This window comes from Salmo trutta, chromosome 37 (assembly GCF_901001165.1).
Source record: "Salmo trutta chromosome 37, fSalTru1.1, whole genome shotgun sequence".
NCBI classification, from domain to species: domain Eukaryota; kingdom Metazoa; phylum Chordata; class Actinopteri; order Salmoniformes; family Salmonidae; genus Salmo; species Salmo trutta.
In genome coordinates, this window is record NC_042993.1 from 17676800 (window position 1) to 17690680 (window position 13881).

General features: G+C 49.0%; 1 protein-coding gene across 1 annotated transcript; it reads left to right on the forward strand.

Annotated features, from left to right (window-relative positions):
* The first annotated feature begins 748 nt into the window (after positions 1–748).
* On the forward strand, positions 749–12616 carry LOC115176489 (mediator of DNA damage checkpoint protein 1). The gene is made up of 11 exons (XM_029736527.1): positions 749–808; positions 1046–1193; positions 1607–2248; positions 2463–2541; positions 2701–4010; positions 4234–6050; positions 6254–7909; positions 9623–9775; positions 9972–10154; positions 11139–11264; positions 12283–12616. The coding sequence occupies exons 2-11, from the start codon at positions 1058–1060 to the stop codon at positions 12601–12603; spliced, it is 6423 nt and encodes a 2140-aa protein (XP_029592387.1). The 5' UTR covers positions 749–808; positions 1046–1057; the 3' UTR covers positions 12604–12616.
* The last annotated feature ends 1265 nt before the right edge of the window (positions 12617–13881 follow it).

Consider the following 13881-nt stretch of genomic DNA (forward strand, 5'->3'; position numbering starts at 1 on the left):
CAAAGCAGCGCTATTCCCCACTATGACAACAGAGTAGCATCTGGATAAGATGCATCTGGATAAGATAAGTGCAGCAATAAGGCTTGAACTGCCTCAAAATGGGAAAAAACTATGAATATTCATGAACACAATAGAATATGCCTATATTAGTATTGGTGCAATAGCCAGATAATTATATTTAAGAATGGTTTGCTCTTACTCTTGTTATAATATAAAAGGAAACACCATAAGGGAACATTAATGAGTTGGGAAATGTGTACCCAGAGTAATGCATTCAAATAATACACGTTCATAAAAGAAACAGAGAACAGACATTAGAGAGGGGAAATGGCTGTGTAAACACTGATGCAAATGATACCGGATCCCAAACTATCCGAATAATAATGGAAAGATTCACTCCTATTCCTATAATAAAAGTAAAATCTCATTGGATCGCTCCGAAAGGGGAAAAGGCGCTTCAGTGCAGATACACGCCCCTCTGTCTATCCAGCCCGGTAAAAAATAGTCGAATTCGTATTGAATGGCCGGGTATCCAGGGTAGGCGGAGTTTGAACATTTTAGACTATTCCATTGGTCCTTACGTGAAATCTCGAGTCACACGGAGCGCCAAGAAATGCCGAGGTCATACCATTCATGTCCAATCAAATACTTAATTATAATGATCACGGTTCTTTTTACCCAATCATCACAAATAAAAGCATAACTGACAGCCGTTTCGACCAATAATCTTATGGACCCACCAACCGAAGGCGGGCAGATATTCTACCGGAAATGCACATTGTTTTTCGTCGTTCGAAAGGCATGCATAGTAAGTCTGATGTTTTAAATAAAAAGTGAATATCCATAAAAAAGGTGTACTTTATGGTAATTGTTGGCCTTGTTTTACTGAATAAGTGCTTCATAGTCACATTTAGAAACGTTCTGCTAACTTAGCTTGTTAGCTATATCTTCTAACGTTAGCCAGTGCGTCCTTATAAAACAATTTAGCTGACAAACTAATTACTGTTTTACTGCCATATTTTTTTGTCCCTTTGGCTGATTTTAGATTAAAGGGTGAATGGATGCAACACAGCTGATCGATGACTCAATATTGGAGGAGTCAGAGGAGGAGGATGGAGAAATGCGAAAAGAGACGCGAGGAGAGCCATTGGCCAAACTCAGGGTGTTAAAAAATGAACACATCTCAGAGACTGGTGAGCCCTGTTATGTCCCCAGCCTTTCTGTAATCTTTGAACCTTTACAAATACGCCTAGACTTGTACAATATCTCGCATTGCTGGCATTTTGTAGCATGCGTTGCTTTCCCTCTTACTTTGTTTCATCAACACAAGATATGAGATATTCAGCAGGTATTCTAGTGGTTAGAGCATTGGGCCAGTAACCGAAAGGTTGCTGGATCGAATCCCCAAGCTGACAAGGTAAAAATCTGTTCTGCCTCTGAACAAGGCAGTTAACCGTCTGTCATTGTAAATAAGAATTTGTTCTTAACTGACTTGCCTGGTTAAATAAAACAAGTTTTTCATTAAATAATGATGTCAGTTTATGACATGTTTATATTTGCTGCGAAAAGTAGTATTTTATTGATACTCCCCCCCTCCCCCCCTCAGAGTTGCCTCTCTACCAGGGAGAGAATGTGTTGGGTCGAAACCCAAACTCCTGCTCCCTGCCCCTCGAGGCCCGCTCCGTATCCAAGCAACACACCGTCATCTCCATCTCAATGTTTCACGGCAACCGTTGTCGTGGCAACGTTGCCGCCATGGAGACAGAGGCTTTAGTGTGGGACCTGGGCAGCATGAATGGGACAAGGAAGGGCCGGACCAAACTGACCCCTCACGTCCGCTACGCTCTGACTGAGGGAGAGTGTGTGGTAATAGCTGACATCCCCTGCCAGTATGTCTCTGTGGACCAGAGGGGGGAACAGGGGCACATGAAGAACCTGACCAATGCACACTCTGGAAGGGGAAGGAGGACAGGGCCAGACAGGAAGGCCCAGTTCAGAGGAAGCCCTAGTGGCCAAGGTCTGGGACGAGAGACTGGCACACCGAAGACTGAGAGACCGACTGAGGGTAGAGGAGTCAATGGAGAGATGGGGGCACCATCGTCGACTGAACTGGGTGGAAAGGGTAAAACTCCGGCCATACCCCTGTCATTTGAACAAACCCCCACACAGCCTGAGAGGACACTGGTGCCTGAGTCTGACTCCGACGGAGATCGAGCGGGACGGCGAGACAAACGGGGAAAGTACTTTGGTAAAATTATGTTTATTGTTTCACTTGCTGTAATCTGATCTAGCTTTGTTGCAGTGTTATGTAAATATCTATTTCTCTCCTTTCTCTCCCTCTCTCTACCTTTCCCTCTCTCTACCTCTTTCGTTCTCTCTACTTCTCTCTACCTCTCTCGCTTTCGTTCTCTCTACCTCTCTCTCCACCTCTCTCTCTTTTGTTCTCTCTCTTTTTCTGTTAGTCTCTGATTCTGACTCCCTCATGTCCAGTCCCACCTGTTCTACATTCCTCAGTCCTACAAACAAAGTCATTCCAGAGAGGTAAAGTTCCCATCCATCCATTAATTTCCACTTCAGTAACCTGATATTATCACCGAACACTTAAATATTGAATTATATTTTAAACTATAAATATGTATATTAGAATACAGTGGGTGTTTGTATTCCAAGTGAAGTCACCTTTCCTTTGATGTCTAACAGTGAGGACGAGAGCCCCATCACTCCCTCCTCTGCAAAAAACAGACCCAAGAAAATAGTGAGCTTCAGTGAGGAGGAGCACGACATGGATGGACCGAGACAGCAGCCCAGGAGAAGAAGAGCACAAGTGATAGTGGACGACAGCGAAGAAGAAGAGGAGGAGGCGAAGGAAGGCACAAAGGCACTAGGAGAGAAGGAAACTGGGAAAAGGACAAGAGGAAAGGAGGATGTGTCAGTGGTGAACCAGGTCAGTCAAGCTGAGAACGATAGATTAACCCCCTCTGCACCGATGGTGTCTACAGAGGACAAGTTTAACATGGACAGTGACACAGACGTAGAGGGAGAGGAGGAGATGGTGCTGTCTGCACCTGTAAACAGTGTTACGCCACCAGACGCAACAGAACCTCCTACTACAGACTCTGACCCAGGCCAGATCCACCTGGACAGTGATACAGATGTGGATGCTGATGATGATGATGATGTTGTGTCAGACAGTGCTACCAATGTTACCTCCTTCGTATCCGATCCGGCCGAGAAACCAGACGATTCTGCCCCTGCAGTGCCGCCCGTAGAATTCCACCTAGACACTGACACAGATGTGGAAGCGGACACAGACACACATTCCAAAACAGTTCCAGAATCAGATTGTAGTGGGATCAGAACAGGGATTGCTGGTCACCAGGAGATCCTTTTGGACAGTGATACTGATGAAGAAGACAAACATTTTGCCCCTCCGGCCAGCAGCAGAACAGCGGAGCTCCTTATTCCACCCACCAGTGTAGGACCTGCAGCTGCTGCTCCTCTGGAGATCAGGTCTGACAGCGACACAGACTTGGAGGAAGACGCCACACAAACCATGAACCTTCCTCCTCCTAATGTCGCCACGGTAACGGAAGACGCGGTGTTAGCGTCGCGACAGGCCGTGCTTCCATCACCCACAACATCGATAACCGGTGCTGTTACCAAGACAACTGCTCTCAGGTCTCAGGACTCTGATGCTGACACAGATGCTGAGGAGGAGCGGTTGGAGCCCAAACCCCCCCGGTGTCGGCCCCCAGCAGGGATGGTCCCGGAGTCGGACCTCAGTGAGCCCAGTGACTTCAGGATGGACAGTGATACGGAGGAGGATGGACCAGGGGAGGCAGGCCAGGGTCAGACTGGAGGTCGGATCAGAGAGGGGGCAGCTGGCCCCGGGCTGCTCCCCCTGGGGGGTTCCCCTGGCCCTCATCAGAAGTGCTCCACCCCTTTGGCATCGTCAGTACAGGAGGAAATGGAGACTCAGGCCTTCTTCAGTCTCTCTGACCCATTCAGACGTAAGTCATTGATTTTATGGTTTGCATCTTAAATCACACCCTGATTCCTATGTAATGTACTGCCTTTGACCAGGGTCCATAGGGCTCTGGTCTAAAGTGCTGCACTATAACGGGAATAGGGTGCCATTTGGGACACAGCCATAGACTTTGACAAGAGATTATACATTTCCAGTAGAAACTGGCGTGCTCCTTTGTAACCTGTCTCTCTATCTTTCCTCCTCAGACCCAGCTCTCCCTCCTGTGCTGAGGCCTACAGCAGCATTGTCCTGTTCTGCATCAGACAGCCAGGAGGACGATGACTTTGTGGTGGCCGAGACCCAGTCATTTGTGTTGGAGGCCCAGAACCAGGGCCATCAAAGCAGCCTTCCAGTGGAACCAACCCTGGATGCCATGCAGCCCTACGGTCTGGAGCCTTCCTTGGTAGAGGAGCAGCCCAGCCGAGGCTCCTTCCAGCTGGGTCTGTCAGACAGCAGGGACCTCAGCCTCCAGGCTGGGGACCAGGCCTCAGAGAGCACCCAGGCATTCAGCTTCACAGATGGGGAGTTGGAGGCCACCCAGGCATATGGAGCTGGAGCTGTGGTTCCCACTCTGTCCTCCAGGGCTTTTCTGGCCCAGGCAGTAGCCACAGAGAGCACCCAGGCTTTCAGCTCCCCAGATAGCGATTCTGACCTGGAGGCCAACCAGACCTATGGATCTGGAGGGGGGAGCGAGGAGCCTGGCCAGAGGTCTGCGGTGTACGGAAGGAACAGGCAGGTGGACTTTGTCCTGGAGGCAACACAGGCTTATGCTGCCCAGCCTCACAGTGACACAGAGGAGGAAGATGAAGAGGAGACCCCTAATGTTGCTACGACTGAAACCCTGCCCATGACTGCCTATGAGGAAGAGGGTGAAGAGGAGGAAGATTTGGTTGGGGCCATGCCCTCAACCCCAGTAAGGAGAGGGAGATCTGGAGGAGCGAGGAAGAGAGAGGAAGAGGAGCAGGAGACCCAGACTGTTGACGTGCTGATCAACCAATACCTCTCCACGGCTCAAACTCTGGACATGGTCCAGGAGAGTGATGATAAGGAAGAAGCCAAACCAGACTCACCCAGAAGAAGAGGACGGTCCCAAGAACAGACAGTAGATGAGGAAGAGACACAGACTGTTGGCTCCTACCTCTCCACTGCTGAAACCCAGCCCATGTTTGCTGCTGCTGAGGATGATGATGATGATGAGGAGGAGGAAGAACTCAAACCTCCATCACCCAGAAGGAGGGGAAGTTCCCGGAGAGGGAGAGTAGAAGAGGAGGAGACACAACCTAGTGAGTTCCTCACCAGCTCCCACATCTCCACCGCTGCAACTCAGCTTATGGGTACTTGTGACACTGAGGAAGAGAAGGAGGAGGACACCAAAGCTAAAGGACGGGCTCAGAGAGGGCGAGGGAGAGAGTCTGAGGCTGGGACAAGCGGTGTCAGCAGTAGAGGTAGAAGAGGAGCTAGAGGAGGAGAGGAAGAAGAAGAGGAGAGCTCTGAGCCTCCAAAGACACAGACAAGAGGGAAGGGGAAAGCTGGGAACACCGCAGGAGGCAGAGGGAGGAGAGGGAAGGTGCTGCCTGAGGAGGAAGAGGGTGAGAAAGAAGAAGTGGTTGAGCAAGGAAGAAGAGGAAGAAAGCGTGTGAAACAACAGAAAGAGGGAGGAAAAGAAAGACTTGAGAGGGAACAGAGAGAGGAGCAAGAGGGAATAGAAAAGGAAAGACAAGAACAAGCTGAGAAGGAACGGTTGCAGAAGGAAAAAGTAGAATCGGAAAGGGTTAGGAAGGAACAACAGGAGAGAGAAAGGATGGAGCAGGAACTTAAAGAACAATATGAGAGATTAGAGAGGGAGAGGGTGGAAGGACAAGAAACAGAAAGGATGGAGAGAGAGAGAAAGGAACAGGAGGAAAGAGAGCGGCTTGAGAGGGAATGGAAGGAACGAAAAGAGCAAGAAAGACTGGAGCAAGAAAGGGCAAAAAGAGAAAAGGAGAGATTAGAGAGAGAAGAAAAGGAGAGGTTAGAGAGAGAAGAAAAGGAGAGATTAGAGAGAGAAGAAAAGGAGAGATTAGAGAGAGAAGAAAAGGAGAGATTAGAGAGAGAAGAAAAGGAGAGATTAGAGAGAGAAGAAAGGAGAGATTAGAGAGAGAAGAAAAGGAGAGATTAGAGAGAGAAGAAAAGGAGAGATTAGAGAGAGAAGAAAAGGAGAGTTTAGAGAGAGAAGAAAAGGAGAGTTTAGAGAGAGAAGAAAAGGAGAGATTAGAGAGAGAAGAAAAGGAGAGATTAGAGAGAGAAGAAAAGGAGAGATTAGAGAGAGAAGAAAGAGAAGAGAGGAAAAGACTGGAGAGGGAGGAAAAAGAGAAACAAGAAAAATTGGAGCGAAAAAGCAGGGAAAGGGAAGCGCTTGAGCGATTGGAGCGAGAGAGGGTGGGAAGAGAGGAGAAAGAGAGATTAGAGGGAGAACAAGCAGAAAATGAAAAATTGGAGAAAGAGCGTAAAGAGATATTGGAGAAGGAAAAAATGGAAAGAGAAGAGAAGAAAAAACAGGGGCGAGAACGACTGAAGAAGAACAAGGAAGAGAAGGAGCGATTAGACTGGGAAATGAAGGAAAGAGAAAAGAGGGAAGCCGAGGAGAAAGAAAAGGAGATTAAAGAACGACAAGCGAAGGAACAAGGAGAAAAACAAACAAAGAAGGACAACGAAAATGAGCCAAAAACATCCACTAGAGGTCGCAGAGCAATCACCAGGAGAACCGTCACGGTTCCACCCACAACGGAACCACAACCTGAACTTGATATTCTGTCCAGCCAACCAGAACCAGTCCCAGCTAGTATAACTAGGTCTCGCTCCAACTCTGTCAGCTCTGAGAGATCCACCTCCACCATAGGTACCCAGGGGAACAGAGGGAGAGGGGGGAGGAAGACCACCAGCACCACAGAGCCAGACCCTGGTCCAGACAACCCTACCCGCAACAGCACCAGGAGACGGACGTTGGTCAGTACGGTTGTGGCTCCCCCTACTGCTGTGGAGGTCACAGTGCAGGACATTCTCTCCAGCGAACAGTTTGTTGCCAGGAGAACCCGCTCTCGCTCCAGCTCCACCAACTCCCACAGCTCCCTCAACTCAGAGGTCTCCACCTGTATCCCGGCTAGCATGAGCTCTCAGAGCGGAGGGAGGAGGAAGACTGGAACAGAGTTCATCTCTCCCAGTAACAGGCAGAGTGAGCAGCCTCCAGCCACCAAGCCCTCAGCCAGAGGCAGGAGAAGCCAGAAAGTAGAGGATTATGGTCCACACCCTGAGATGAATGAGAAGGCTGATTCTCAGGAGGCTGCTGGTACCACTAGAGGGCAGAAGAAAACAGCCAAAACCAATGAGCCAGACCCTGTAGTAGCAGATAAAGAAACCACTCCAGCCCAGGTAACCGAGGACTCCCCCGCTCCTAGAGGGAATGGAAGAGGCCGGGGCCGAGGTGGCCAGAAAGACCACACACCTGAATCCACCACTACAACAGCAGGAGGGGACACTCCGAGTGAAGAGGGAGTGGGGTCTAAAACAGGTGGGAGAGGGAAAGGGAGGAAGAGGGGGCTGGAAGAGGAGGAGGAGAGCAGTGGGTTCAAGGTTCCCCGGGGGAAAGCTAAGGTTCAGAGGGGAGGGAGATGCAGGGCAGCAGAGGAGAAAGGAGAGAAAGAGGAGAAACCTGCATCCACTCCAGCAAAGAGGGGCACAGCCTCCACTGCCCAGGTGAAGAAGAAAGCAGAGGATGAGAAGAGTATGGAGGGACAGAGTGAGAAGATGGAAGAGGCTGGTACTGTGCAGAGGAAAGTCCGAGGCAGGCAGTCAACGGTTCAGATAAAGAAAGAAGAGGAATCTGTTTTGGACTCTAATTGTGTGGTAATGTTCTCTCTCCATCTGCTCCCTTCTGATAGACAAGCCTTTGAAAAGCTATGCACTCAATTTCTGTCCACACCCAGCGCCACTCTCTTCGCACACTGACTCAGTCTTTTCCCACTAGAGTAATAGATTTCAATTAACATCATTCAGTGACTACCAAGGCATCAATCTCTCTCTCGCTCTTTCTCTCTCTCCCTCAGCCATGGGAGTACACTGACATCTCTCTCTCCCTCAGCCATGGGAGTACACTGACATCTCTCTCTCAGCCATGGGAGTACACTGACATCTCTCTCTCCCTCAGCCATGGGAGTGCACTGACATCTCTCTCTCCCTCAGCCATGGGAGTACACTGACATCTCTCTCTCCCTCAGCCATGGGAGTACGCTGACATCTCTCTCTCCCTCAGCCATGGGAGTACACTGACATCTCTCTCTCCCTCAGCCATGGGAGTACGCTGACATCTCTCTCTCCCTCAGCCATGGGAGTACACTGACATCTCTCTCTCCCTCAGCCATGGGAGTACGCTGACATCTCCCTCAGCCATGGGAGTACGCTGACATCTCCCTCAGCCATGGGAGTACGCTGACATCTCCCTCAGCCATGGGAGTACACTGACATCTCCCTCAGCCATGGGAGTACACTGACATCTCCCTCAGCCATGGGAGTACACTGACATCTCCCTCAGCCATAGGAGTACACTGACATCTCTCTCTCCCTCAGCCATGGGAGTACACTGACATCTCTCTCTCCCTCGGCCATGGGAGTACACTGACATCTCTCTCTCCCTCGGCCATGGGAGTACACTGACATCTCTCTCTCCCTCGGCCATGGGAGTACACTGACATCTCTCTCTCCCTCGGCCATGGGAGTACACTGACATCTCTCTCTCCCTCGGCCATGGGAGTACACTGGCCATCTCTCTCTCCCTCGGCCATGGGAGTACACTGGCCATCTCTCACTCCCTCGGCCATGGGAGTACACTGGCCATCTCTCTCTCTCCCTCGGCCATGGGAGTACACTGGCCATCTCTCTCTCTCCCTCGGCCATGGGAGTACACTGGCCATCTCTCTCTCTCCCTCGGCCATGGGAGTACACTGGCCATCTCTCACTCTCCCTCGGCCATGGGAGTACACTGGCCATCTCACTCTCTCCCTCGGCCATGGGAGTACACTGGCCATCTCTCTCTCTCCCTCGGCCATGGGAGTACACTGGCCATCTCTCTCTCTCCCTCGGCCATGGGAGTACTCTGGCCATCTCTCTCTCTCCCTCGGCCATGGGAGTACACTGGCCATCTCTCTCTCTCCCTCGGCCATGGGAGTACTCTGGCCATCTCTCTCTCTCCCTCGGCCATGGGAGTACACTGGCCATCTCTCTCTCTCCCTCAGCCATGGGAGTACACTGGCCATCTCTCTCTCTCCCTCAGCCATGGGAGTACACTGACCATCTCTCACTCTCCCTCAGCCATGGGAGTACACTGGCCATCTCTCTCTCCCTCAGCCATGGGAGTACACTGGCCATCTTTGCATAACAGCCCTAGTAATGAATTAAGTGGTTCAATGTGCATAACTGTCAGTTTGTATACACCCTGTATTACTGACTAATGATACTCTCTCTCTCTTCCTCTCTTTCCTCTCTTTCTTCTCTCCTCCTGCTCACTCTCTTCCCCCTCTCTCTTCTTCCACCCCCTACCCCTCTCTGCTTCACGTGCCCCAGACCCCTACAGGTAAGGGCAGAGGTAAGCGTAGGGCCCCTGTGGAATCATCACCGCTGGCTAAGACCCCTCGCTCCTCCTCTGTCTCTCCCCTGTCCTCCCTCTCCTCCCCTGGGACACTGGGCCGAGCTAGGGCTGCAACGCAGTCCTACAAGGTAAGCTAATGGATGTGTGTTTAGTGTCCATGTGTGTGTTTAGTGTCCGTGTGTGTGTTTAGTGTCCGTGTGTTAGAGCATTAAATCTCTCTGATGCACAGTCGTGTATGTGGGTTTTGAAAGCCCTCCCTTCCTCTTACTCTCTATCCCTCTCTCCCTCCTTCTGTCCTTCTCTCTTTGACCCCCCTCCTCTCAGGTGTTGTTTACAGGAGTGGTGGATGAGGGGGGGGGGAAGGTGGTGTCTCGTCTGGGGGGTAGCCTGGCGAAGGGCGTGGCTGACATGACCCACCTGGTGACTGACAGGATCCGACGCACCGTCAAGTTCCTGTGTGCTGTGGCCCGTGGCGTGCCCGTCGTCACCACCGATTGGCTGGATAAGGTTAGTTCCCGCCCCCCCACCAGGAAGTGAAGATGGATGAAGATTGTAGAAATAACAGGGATGTGCATTCTATGTGTAATGGGGTGGTTGGAGGCAGAGCCTAGTTTTCTTTTCACTGCACTTTATCTCTCTCTCTCTCCGACACACACTGCCTCTTTTCCCCTCAAACACCTCTCTCTCTCTCTCTCTCTCTCTCTCCGACACACACTGCCTCTTTTCCCCTCACACACCTCTCTCTCTCTCTCTCTCTCCGACACACACTGCCTCTTTTCCCCTCAAACACCTCTCTCTCTCTCTCTCTCTCTCTCTCCGACACACACTGCCTCTTTTCCCCTCACACACCTCTCTCTCTCTCTCTCTCTCCGACACACACTGCCTCTTTTCCCCTCACACACCTCTCTCTCTCTCTCTCTCTCTCTCTCCGACACACACTGCCTCTTTTCCCCTCACACACCTCTCTCTCTCTCTCTCTCTCTCCGACACACACTGCCTCTTTTCCCCTCAAACACCTCTCTCTCTCTCTCTCTCTCCGACACACACTGCCTCTTTTCCCCTCAAACACCTCTCTCTCTCTCTCTCTCTCCGACACACACTGCCTCTTTTCCCCTCACACACCTCTCTCTCTCTCTCTCTCTCTCTCTCCGACACACACTGCCTCTTTTCCCCTCAAACACCTCTCTCTCTCTCTCTCTCTCCGACACACACTGCCTCTTTTCCCCTCAAACACCTCTCTCTCTCTCTCTCTCTCCGACACACACTGCCTCTTTTCCCCTCAAACACCTCTCTCTCTCTCCGACACACACTGCCTCTTTTCCCCTCACACACCTCTCTCTCTCTCTCTCTCTGTGTCTCTCTGTCTCTCTGTCTCTCTGTCTCTCTGCCTCTCTGCCTCTCTCTCTCTGCCTCTCTCTCTCTGCCTCTCTCTCTCTGCCTCTCTCTCTCTGCCTCTTTTCCCCTCTCTACACCTCACACACCTTCTCTCAGTGTGGTAAGGCGGGTAGTTTCCTACCTACTGATAGGTACCTGGTGAAGGACAGGGAGCAGGAGAACAAGTTCAGCTTCTGTCTGGAGGAATCACTGAGGACCGCCAGCACCCAACCTCTACTACAGGTACACACACCCTCTCCTCCATCCATCTGTCCAATTCATCCCTGTATGTTCTTGTGTTAATATCCCAACTCTGTGTGTGCATGCTCCCCGCTTTGCTTTTATCTTTGTGTCTCCCATCCATGTTTATTCAAATAGGCAACACACACACACACACACACACACACACACACACACACACACACACACACCCACCCACCCCTAGGAGAGTGCAGGCGCTAGGCAAATAATGACTCACAGGAACCCAGAAGTTATTCTGCATACTTTATGAATAATCCACACTCCCCAATGGCCTCCTTTTATCTACGACTACACACCATAGACTGCTGAAAACACAAGACACACTAAAGCCATGTCCTGAGAATATGGGTTTCTGTATAATCAAATAGTATTCGTCACATGCATCCTAAACAACAGGTGTGGACTACTGAAATGCTTACTTACGGGCCCTTCCCAACAAAGCAGAGAGAAAGAACATAGAGAAATAATAGAAAGTTAAACATGTCATCATAGATACATGATGAGTAATGATAACTTGTCTATATACAAGGACTGCCAGTACCAGTTGATGTGCAGGGGTACGAGGTAATTGAGGTAGATATGTACATACAGTGTATTCGGACCTCTTGACTTTTTCCACATTTTGTTACGTTACAGCCTTATTCTAAAAGATTTAAAAATATATAATAATAATTACATCTACACACGATACGCCATAATGACAAAACAAAACAGGTTTTTAGAAATGTTTGCAAATGTATTAAATATAAAGAGCAGACTTCTCAGATGGTGTTCTGGAGAAGGCAGGCAAGCTGCATTAACTGTTAATGTTGTGGTTGTGTTTAATGGCAGCTCTCCCATAAGCTCAGTTCTGACTGAACAACAAGCAGGCTATTATCTATTATCTTATTCTCTCCTTTTTACTTCCTGTTTATGAAACTGGCCCTAGTGATGACACTGATTTGTACATTTAAAAGGGTAAATGAAACTCCAAATAAGAGCATGCCCTCTCCTCTCTCAGGGTTATGAGGTCCATGTGACCAGGTCAGTGTTGCCAGAGCCAGCCCAGATGGACATCATCGTCTGTAGCGGAGCTCACTTCCTCTCCAAGATGCCCTCCACTCAGAAGGCCCAGGCCCGGACCCTAGTGATATCGTGTGGGGAGGACTGGTCTCTCTGTGCTCCTGCTCTCTCTGCTTCTCTCCCTGTCCTCAGCGCTGAGTTCCTGCTAACTGGTATATTACAGCAGAGAGTGGACCTGGTAACCCATGTCCTCTCAGCCCCCAAACCCAGGGCCCAGCCAGGAGCCAAAGGCCAGGCCAGTGGCAGGAAGAGAACGTAACAGAAAAACAAAATTCACCTGGGTGGTATTCATTAGTGCATACTGTAGCAAAACATGTCGATATAGGACTCGTTTTACTGTGGATATAGATACTTTTGTACCTGTTTCCTCCAGCATCTTCACAAGCTCCTTTGCTGTTCTGGGATTGATTTGCACTTTTCTCACCAAAGTACGTTCATCTCTAGTAGACAGAGCGCGTCTCCTTCCTGAGCGGTATGACGGCTGCGTGGTCCCATGGTGTTTATACGTGCATACTATTGTTTGTACAGATGAACGTGGTACCTTCAGGCGTTTTGAAATTTGCTCCCAGGGATGAACCAGACTTGGCTGATTTCTTTTGATTTTCCTATGATGTCAAGCAAAGAGGCACTGAGTTTGAAGGTAGGCCTTGAAATACATCCACAGGTACACCTCCAATTGACTCAAATGATGTCAATTAGCCCATCAGAAGCTTATAAAGCCATGACATAATTTTCTGGAATTTTCCAAGCTGTTTAAAGGCACAGTCAACTTAGTGTATGTAAACTTCTGACCCACTGGAATTGTGATACAGTGAATTAGAAGTGAAATAATCTGTCTGTAAACAATTTTTGGAAAAATTACTTCTGTCATGCACAAAGTAGATGTCCTAACCGACTTGCCAAAACTATAGTTTGTTAACAAGAAATGTGTGAAGTGGTTGAAAAACGAGTTTTAATGACTCCAACCTAATGTATGTAAACTTCCCACTTCAACTGTATAGTGATTAATTGCCATCCTCTCGCCTTTGTATAAAGATAACAAATATATATATATTATACGAGCGTAATGTTGAATATACCTGATATGTCTTCACTAGCTGTGATTGCTGAAGGGACATTTCTTCAATCTTAGAGAAAGAACTGAACTGATTGTTTTAATGCTGCTCGTCCGTCTACATCTTTGTATGTCTAGGAGTTAAATGTGTCTTTATTTACCGACCAATAAACCTTTTGTACTGAACTTCTGAGTGAAATTGTGTTTTTGGGGGGGTGGAAATTTCTTATGCCATATGTTTAGATGTTTTATAATATTTTGGCTACCTTAAGTGTGTTTTTAGGCAAATGAATGGCGGACAATGGATGAATGTTATGTCCCTTCATTCTGACATAGTCTGGGTTTTGGGATGTTTTAATACGTAATAGATATACTCGATTGAGGATGAACTAAATCCTTCGACTCAGCCTTCACTTCTACCTCTCAGCTGAATAGCCTATACACAATACAACTATTAGAATGTTTTGTTATAAGGAAGATGAA